Genomic DNA, 9,624 nt, shown 5'->3' with positions numbered 1-9,624 from the left:
TGTATTGTGCATCAAGCCTTGAACACCCTTCCATCGATTTTGGGATTATAAAGACAAATTATAATTCCCAAGATGAGACTTGTCGATGAATGACTTGATAGCAAGGGTGGTGGCAAGAGGAAGAGAAACTTAAGAAGGAAAAAGGGCATCTAGCCTTATATGTTTCGGTTCCCACAAAAAGAAGGATAAGAAGTTCGAAATCGTACTCGAAAGGTACTCATGAAACTACCGGTCAATCGACAATATGGGTCCAAAGAAAACATCCTTCAAAAGGGATGGTGGCCACTGCTTCTTTTGTAAGAAGAAAGGTCACATAAAGAAGGACATGGAAAGTTTAAAGCTTGGTTGTCCAAACGTGAGCCTACGGTAATGATTCTTTGGCACTTGTTTGTGAATCCAACCTATCGAAGCACCATCCAGTTCTTGGTGGCTCGATAGCGGTGCAACTAATCATGTTGCGTTTACCATACGGGATTCATAAACCGAGGAAGCCAAATCGGGATGAGTCAAGACTCACGTGGGAAATAACGAGAAAGCGATGTTGTGTTTGTGGGAGATGTAATCTTGATTCTAGACTACGGTTTTAGATTAATGTTGAAAGACACTTTTTATGTACCTTCTTTTAGACGGAACTTAGTTTCCGTATCGTGTTTGGACATGTATGGCTACTCTTTTGAAATCAAGAACAATGTTATTTCTTTGTTTCTTAATTCAAATAAGGTTGGGTGCTGTAATATGTCCAACGGATTGTACAGATTGTGTTTGTCTCCCAATGACATATACGTCGCTTATACGGCGAAAAGGTTGTTTCCAAAAGACCACTACCTAAGGAACAGTCTTATGCATTGTGGCATAAAAGGCTTGGTCATATCTCTAAGGAAAGAGTAGAAAGGCTGATAAAGACTAACATCCTGCCTGCTCTTAAAGATGACCTAGAGATATGCGTAGACTGTTGTAGAGGTAAAATGACCAAGATAAGGAAGAAAACTGCAGTCAAAGTTCGATCTGTTGGAGGTCATTCACACCGATATAAGTGGACCCTATACGGCAACCTTATGTAGAAATTTTTATTTCATTACATTTATTGATGACTATTCTCGATATGGCTATCTCGTACTTGATTAAAGAAAAGTCCGAGTCTCTTGACAAGCTCAAGATTTTTCGGATTGAAGTCGAGAACAGTTGGGAAAGGTCATAAAGGTTGTTAGATCCGACCGAGGTGGAGAGTATTATGGCAAACATGGCGATGCCGGACAGCTTAAGGGCCATTTGCCAAATACTTAGAGGATTCAGGGATAGTGGCTCGGTTTACTATGCCCGGAAGTCTGAGCAAAATGGTGTAGCCGAAAGGCGCAATCGCACCCTTATGGAAATGGTGAGGAGTATGATAAGTAGGACAAATTTACCTGTTTTTCTGTGGGGTGAAGCTTTGAAAACAGCTTTGTACATTTTGAATCGTGTACCTACTAAAGCTGTTCCATTGACTCCTTTTGAGTTATGGACTGGATGTAAGCCTAGCTTAAACCATCTTAAGGTTTGGGGATGTCCTGCAGAAGTGAAGTTATACAATCCAACATTAAGTAAGTTGGACTCCAGAACCACTCGGTGTTACTTTGTATCTTACCCTGATCATTCGAAGGGATATCGGTTCTATAATCCCAATGGAGGCACAAGAATTGTGGAATCACAGACAGCTCCTAATGAAGTTCCTCAAGGCTCTCAGGTACAGGATGAGGCTGTTGTTGTTCCAGTAAGGAGATCCATTAGGGAGAGACGATCAGCTATACCACCAGACTATTTAGTATATATAGGAGAGCAAGACTACGATATTGGTTACAGAGGCGATCCAGGTGACTTACACGGAAGCTGTTTCTTGTCCTCGGTCGGGCCGTGGTTGGATGCAATGAGAGATGAAATGCGATCTATGAAGCATAATGGAGTTTGGGAACTTGTTGAATTACCTGAAGGTCATAGACCCATTGGCTGCAAATGGGTGTATAAGACTAAAAGGGACTCCAAAGGAAAGATTGAGAAGTTTAAAGCCAGACTGGTAGCCAAGGGTTTCACTCAGAGAGAAGGAGTAGACTATGAAGCAACTTTTTCTCCAGTCTCTTCGAAAGATTCTTTGAGAGTGATCATGGCATTGGTAGCTCATTTCGATATGGAGTTACACCAGATGGATGTTAAAACTGCCTTTCTCAATGGAGACCTTAATGAAGAAGTCTATATGATGCAGCCCGAAGGTTTTGCGGCAGATGATTCAGGTACGCTTGTATGTAGACTGAAAAAGTCTATTTATGGTCTCAAGCAAGCTTCTAGACAATGGTACTTGAAGTTTCATAGTGTTGTCGCTTCATTTGGTTTTGTTGAGAACAAAGTAGATCAGTGTATATACTCCAAGGTCAGTGGGAGGAAATTCATTTTCCTTATACTCTATGTTGATGATATTCGCTGCAGCGGTGACCTTGGTTTCTTGCATGAGACAAAGCGGATGTTGTCAAAGAACTTTGATATGAAAGACCTTGGTGAGGCGTCTTTTGTCCTTGGCATTGAGATTCGTAGGAATCGTTCTCGCCGACTATTGGGTTTATCTCAGAGGGCATATGTTGATCGTATCTTAGAAAGATTCAACATGCAGCAATGCAAGCCAGGAATTGCTCCTGTCAGTAAGGGTGATAAGTTGAGTCTGTCACAATGTCCTCATTCAGATTTTGAGAAAGCCCAAATGAAGAATGTACCTTATGCTAGTGCACTTAGGAGTATTATGTATGCTCAAGTATGTACTAGACCAGATATTGCTTTTGCAACAGGACTTCTAGGCAGATATCAGTCAAATCCAGGACACGATCATTGGGTTGCTGCCAAGAAGGTTTTGAGGTACTTAAAGAGGACAAAAGATTATATGCTGATTTACAAACATGTTCAGGACCTACAGCTAGTTGGGTATTCGGATTCAGACTTTGCTGGCTGTCAGGATGAAAAGAAGTCGACAACAGGTTACATCTTCAAGTTAGCAGGAGGTGCAGTATCATGGAAAAGTGAGAAACAGAAATCAATGACATCCTCTACCATGCAAGCGGAGTTTGTAGCATGCTTTTCGGCAGCTACTCAGGCAATTTGGCTCCGGAACCTCATTAAGGAGTTGACCGTATTTGATTTTGTGGATAGGCCCATACAGTTGTATTGTGACAATAACTCTGCAGTGTTGTTTGTTAACAACAACAGAGGTCTCAAGGGATCTAAGCATATGGAAGTCAAGTACCTGACTATAAAGGAAAAAGTTCAGGATGGTGACATTGCAGTAGAGCACATTTCAACAGATGATATGATTGCAGATCCGCTAACTAAAGGCCTTCGCCCTTGTGTATTTGATCGACATGTCATTAACATGGGCTTAGGAGTATCATGGGATACTGTTAATTAGTGGGAGCTGTTTAGTTTTATGTTGCTCTGATGAAGTTTGTATCTGATTTTGTTACATTTTGTAATATTTGAATATGTATCAACTCTTTTGCATTCAATGAGGCATTTGTGAATGTAGATTTATCAAGTTGAGTATACATATTTGATGAAAATCTCGAGACATTGTGTAAACCTTGAGTACAGGCTATGGGGCATTCTTAGTATTAGCCTTAACGATATGTCTTGTTACACATAAAGTACAGTTAACTATCAAGGTAAGACATATGAAGGTTCGTTGGAACCATGAAGGATATTCTCTGGTGACACATTAGGTTTTGTGACACTTAAGGAGAGAGAATTTGGACTAACAACGTGGACAACACATAAAGTATCACTCATTATGAGGTATTGTCCATTTGACACACTACCATATTGAATCCATATTAGTAAAGTTAAAAGCACTCGTGACCATGGAAGGCTCTGCGTGAGTACATGCAGTTACCGCCATGATTCGGTGTTCGAGACTTTATGGGATCGGATTGACTATTAAGAATAATCTCTAGACCAATATAAGGGTGCGCACACAGTTAATTTCAATTAATATCGCCCAAGTGGGAGAATGTAAGAATTTCCTAATGTGGGCTTCATTAATTGAAATTAACTGAATTAGTTTGGTCTAATAAAGGTAAGATATATGGGTTCTTAATAAGTCTAATATGGGACTGGCTGGTGTGGGCCGAGTACGGCCCGGCCCGTAATGAGAGGGCCCGTGGTCGAAGACTCTATAAATAGCGCTCAAGTCCCTCCCCTAACCTGATGATGCACAATTTGACTCACATACGGATTTAGAGAGAACTTTCTTCTCGTGAGTGGCAATCTCATTAGGCCAGTGTTCTAACGAAGGGATAGGGGAGAAGCATTTGAGTTTGTGTTCGGAAACCGTCGCAAATTCCGCGTCAAGTTCGATGGATTCCAAACCAGGTACACGAATCTACAATTTCTCCATTATCGTGTTTCGGTTTCTAATTATGGTGATCCTGGGCATGCCATTTTCGTGGCCTACAGTCCAAGCCGCCATCATCTGCTCCCGGCGGTGTGGACTCCAAATGAGGATCCGAAGTGGCGGTCATGATCATGAGGGCCTTTCATATTTGTCCGAAGTCCCATTCGTCATGCTTGACATGATGAATCTTCGTTCGGTTGCCGTGGATGTGGAGGATGAAACAGCGTGGGTCCAATCCGGCGCAACGGTGGGCGAGCTTTACTATAGGATTGCTGAGAAGAGCAAAACCCTAGGCTTCCCAGCCGGCATCTGCCCCACGGTCGGCGTCGGCGGGCACTTCAGCGGCGGAGGCTACGGCACGTTGCTGCGCAAATATGGCCTTGCTGCCGATAATGTAATCGACGCGCAGTTGGTCGACGCCCAAGGTCGGGTCCTGGATAGAGAATCAATGGGGGAAGATCTCTTTTGGGCCATCCGAGGCGGAGGAGGCGGCAGCTTCGGCGTGGTAGTGTCCCGGAAAGTCAAGCTGGTCCCGGTGCCGTCAACCGTGACCGTGTTCACACTCCCGAGAGGACTTTGGAGCAACACGCGACGAAGCTCGTGCACCGAGTGGCAACTTCTCGGGAACAAGCTCCCCAACGACCTATTCATGCGGGTGATCTTGCACAGACACAACTCCGGTCCCAACAGGACGAGGACGATGCAAGCCTGGTTCACCACCTGTAACAGTCTGAATTTTCGATCCTTTTCCCAGGATTTAGGAAATGAATTTGATCAATGCACTTATAGTGAGATCTCACCCGGGACCCGCGCATTCTCGGGATGCTAACCTTAGGGGTAGGGCCGTTACGGGATTGAGTTCGCACGACCAAAGAACTCGACCTGGGTTCGATCTTCGACCATATGGATTGACGAGGGAATGTTTTGAGCCAACCGAGACCGGTCTACTTGATTGATCGTGTCCAAAGGGCACTAGTGACAGACCCTTGCAATTATATGACAATCGAGGTCGTCTTGGTTCGAGCAAACTTAAACGTGATTTGACTTAGTGTCGGTCATGGGTCGAGAGCGCGTAATCCCAATGAGCCACCCGTTAGCCAGAGATAAGCTAAAGTCGCGATTGTTCGATTTTAGTCATTTCTTGGAATTCGGGCCCGAGAATCGAGAATTTTGAAAGTGACAATTTTGGATGGCCGATGACGTTTTGGCTTGGCCAACCTTGGGGCCACCCATTTCTGCAAAAAAAAATGGATTTCGGTCCGGGACCGGGAAAATTACGATTTTGCCCCTGTGGACACCGATGTTGGATTTTGAGGCCGTTTGAGGTTATTTTTCGAGGCTAGTGTCATTTTGGGGTGGCCACGCACATTCGGAGTGGTTTTGGCCAAAAATTGGAATTTCGACAAAAATTGGAAAAATAATATTATTTTATTCCCGAAACTTTGACGTGGATTTTCGAGGGCTTGCGTGATGAATTTCGCGATTCCGACGTCATATTATGTTGGCCACGCACATATGGAACACGTATGTGCGAAAATTGGAATTTCGGTTCGGGATTGGAAAATTACGAAAATACCCCTAGGCCATTTTTAATTAATTCCGAAATTTGGATTTAATTTTGGGATTAACCAAGGTGAGTTAGGCTTAACTCAGGTCTGGTCAACCATGGTTAAGAGCAAAGGACCATTCTACCCCTAAATTATTGGATGAGAAGGAAAGAAAGCCATTGGATTAAGGGCAAAATTGTCCAATTGGCTTAGATTGAGACACATGAATTCCACTCACACCAACTTTGACTCATTTGACCAGACTATTCTCTCTCTCTCGTGAAGACCATTCAGCCATTTTCCCCCAAAATTTTCTCTCTTTTCCCGTTTCCATTTCTGCAGATTACGTTTCTGCTCAAACCGGTACTGTTCACGCCGGAACAGTACCAGCCGGAGCTGCTGGCCGCCCACCAGCCGTCGCCACAGCACCCTTGGACCTCCCTCTCACCTGTTCAGCCACCACAGCCCCGGTTTTTGTCCAAAACAGCCTTGTTTCTCTCTTTTTCTCTTTCCCGGTCTGCAAACAGTACCGCCGGAGCTTCGCCGGAGCTCCGATCGCCGTTCCGTCGACACCCAGCCGTCCAGCCTCGCCGTACGTCGCCGTCCAGCACAGTCCGTACAGTGTCCGTACGGTACTGTTCACCGTCCGTACGGATCACTGTTCACGCCGGACCGTACGGACGCGCGGCTGTCACCGGCACCTCGCCGGCCACCGTCCCAGCCCTGTCCGTACGGGGTGTCCGTACGGAAGTACTGTTCACCGCCGTACGGGGGATCACTGTTCACGCCGTCCGTACATCGCCGGCGACGCTGCTGCCGCTGTCCCGGCCCGTTCGAGCCCCGTTTTGTCTCGCCTCTTTGGGTAAGTGTTTTCCCCAAATGTCATTTAGGACCTTGGGTATTTCTAGACTCGTTTGAAGTTCGGTTTAAGTTATTTTAGGGACTGTTTGTGGCTGTTTCGTGGCTGTCTTCCGGACTAAGTTAGGGGTTGAATGTTTGGTGGTTGTGGGCTGATTGGGCGACGAAATTCGAGGTTTAGGAATGCTGAGTTAGGGCTGTGATGTCGAGGATCGATCGGGAATTAAATGGGTGATTAATTGGAAATGTATTGGCTTGATTGGGTTTATCGGATTAATTGTGTAGTTTGCTGTCATTGGCTTGTTCTAGTTTGTCCTTGGGCCGAATGTGATGTGGTGCTATGCCGTGTGTGTGGCCGTGAGGTGTGGTGGCGTGGACATGTGAATGTGCATTGAGTTCGTGTGCCGAGTGTGGGTGATCATGTGGTGTTCGTGTGATGAGAATGCGTGTTTGTGTGAGATGTGAATTTGGTGTGTGGCTATGTATGTGTGAGGCGTGTATGTTTGGCTGTGCGTGTGCTGGTTGTGTGTAAGTGTGGTTTGAGTGGAACGAGGATATGGAAATGTAGGATTGGTTGGAAAGGTCCGTCCTGAGGCATGTACGTTTACGCGGGACGATGCCGTCCCTGACGAGGTGACGATGCCCGGCCTGACGAGGTGTCGATGCCTGACGTGGTCAGAAGACCGTTGGTCTGATGCGTTTTACGCGGGTGCGGTAGAAGGAAAGTGTGTGTAGGATTCCGTCCTGAGGCATGTACGTTTACGCGGGACGATGCCGTCCCTGACGAGGTGACGATGCCCGGCCCGACGGGGTGACGATGCCTGACGAGGTCAGAAGACCGTTGGCCTGATGCGTTTTACGCGGGCGCGGTAGTGGTGGAAAGGTTGAAAATGAGTGGGATTTGGCAAGACAAGCGAGAGGATTGTGGAAAGTGACGCATGGTGTGAGTAGCGTGCGAGTGTGTTTGTATCGCGTGATGTGATGCTTAATTATGGGGTAGAAACTGCTAGGCACAGTATGGGACGTGCCCAAGTGGTTTCTGTCTTATAATTAAGGCACGCGCGCGTCTGTGATTCCTTGCTGTGATGTGTTGGCTGTGTTATTGTCTAACGTGCAGGAACGTGCGTGATGGATTCCAGGTAGGGTCGCATGTGATTGTTAGTTTGGCCGATCGTTGTGTGTTATGTGTGTTTTTGTCTGGCGGTACGTGAGTGCCTACGTGGGGTTTGAGGTTGTACACTCATTGAGATTCGTCTCACGGTTGTATAACCGCCACTTTCAGACCCCCGGCCCTAAACCCGGGAAGTACGCCTTTTCTTTTTGGAAGTCCGGGGAGCTACTGTTGGTGCCCAGTGGAGCTGCAGGTGAGTTCCAGAGATTCGAGCCAGAGATTCAGAAGCAGACTGGAGGAGGGCGATCCTTAGGTTTTTCCTTAAGATTTTTGGGGGTTGTATAAATCGGGTTGATCCATAGGGAAGTTAAGTTAACCAGACCCTGATATTTTGTTGACGGTGATTTCGGATGCTAGTTTGTTAATTATGCCTGTAATATGATGTATGTATATTTGGTGTTGTATGAATATGTGGTTGCTGGACTGTTCTGTTGTTCTACCCCGTTGTCGTCATTATTTGTCCGGGGTTTTGTTATTCGCTTCCGCATGTGGCTCTGATGTTTGGGTTGGGTCGGCGACGTTCCTGGGACGTCGCATCATTTCGACCGGAGCAGGGGATGTCGCGAGCTCGATGGGGTTCGGGGCGTGACACCACCCTTTACCTCGGTGGGGTCGATGCGCTCCTCAAGGTGACGAAGAGCAGCTTCCCCGAGCTCAACGTCACGAGACAGGACTGCACCGAGATGAGCTGGATCGAGTCGATCCTCTACTTCGCGGGGTTTCCGATCGAAGGGCCCTTGGAAGTCTTGCTCAACAGGAGCTCCAACACCAAATTATACTTTAAGGACAAATCGGATTACGTGAAGGAGCCAATCCCAGAGAGTGGCTTAGAGGGGATGTGGGAGAGGTTCTTTGAGGAAGATGAAGGCGTGGCTCAAATGATTTGGACCCACTATGGCGGGAAAATGAGCGAGATTTCCGAATCTGCCCTTCCCTTCCCTCACAGAGCTGGGGTTTTGTACAAGATCCAGTACTTTACGTCATGGACCGATGGAGGCAACGAGGTTGCTTCAAAGCACGTGAGTTGGATACGAAGCTTCTATAGTTATATGGCGCAGTATGTGTCGAAATCGCCTCGAGAGGCCTATATCAACTACAGGGATCTCGACATAGGAACGAACAACGTCAAAGGCAACACGAGTTATACGCAAGCAAGCGCTTGGGGAAAGAAGTACTTCAAGAACAATTTCGACAGGTTGGTGCATGTGAAGACCGCGGTTGATCCGCGCAACTTTTTCCGACACGAGCAAAGTATTCCTCCGTTTTCATTTTAATTTAGGTGTATTCCTCGCAATAATAAGACGATTCTTTGTAATAAATGGAACATTCCACAATATCGATGGTTGAACTTTGTGTGGGTTTTCTTAGGGTGCTTCACATGGCAATTTTTATCATATCTCGGGCTATTTGTTAAGGGTCTCGTTGATAATTGTCCCTAGGACACTACTTTTTTTGTTTTTATCAAAGAAACATTTTATTCATTCCCATGAATATACAATAGAAATACGCAGTCCAACTGCAAACCAAGACAACAAAACAAGTTCCATATAAGAAAATGAATCATTAGAGCAATGATATGGGTCATACGCTCAAAGAGCAGATCTGGGACTTCTTCAAACCAAAATTGGCGGCCGATTACCGAA

General features: G+C 45.9%; 1 protein-coding gene across 1 annotated transcript; it reads left to right on the top strand.

The window, feature by feature from the left end:
- The first annotated feature begins 4,508 nt into the window (after positions 1-4,508).
- On the top strand, positions 4,509-9,255 carry LOC115662495 (berberine bridge enzyme-like 26). The gene is made up of 2 exons (XM_056319589.1): positions 4,509-5,060; positions 8,611-9,255. Exons 1-2 carry the CDS (start codon positions 4,509-4,511, stop codon positions 9,253-9,255), a joined length of 1,197 nt encoding a protein of 398 aa, XP_056175564.1.
- Positions 9,256-9,624: the final 369 nt, after the last annotated feature.

This window comes from Syzygium oleosum, unplaced genomic scaffold, assembly GCF_021117445.2.
Source record: "Syzygium oleosum isolate NSW1041296 unplaced genomic scaffold, Sole_v2.1 Sole_v2.18, whole genome shotgun sequence".
Lineage (NCBI taxonomy): Eukaryota > Viridiplantae > Streptophyta > Magnoliopsida > Myrtales > Myrtaceae > Syzygium > Syzygium oleosum.
The sequence above is the reverse complement of the archived record's forward strand: the minus strand, read 5'-3'. Positions and strand labels throughout refer to the sequence as shown.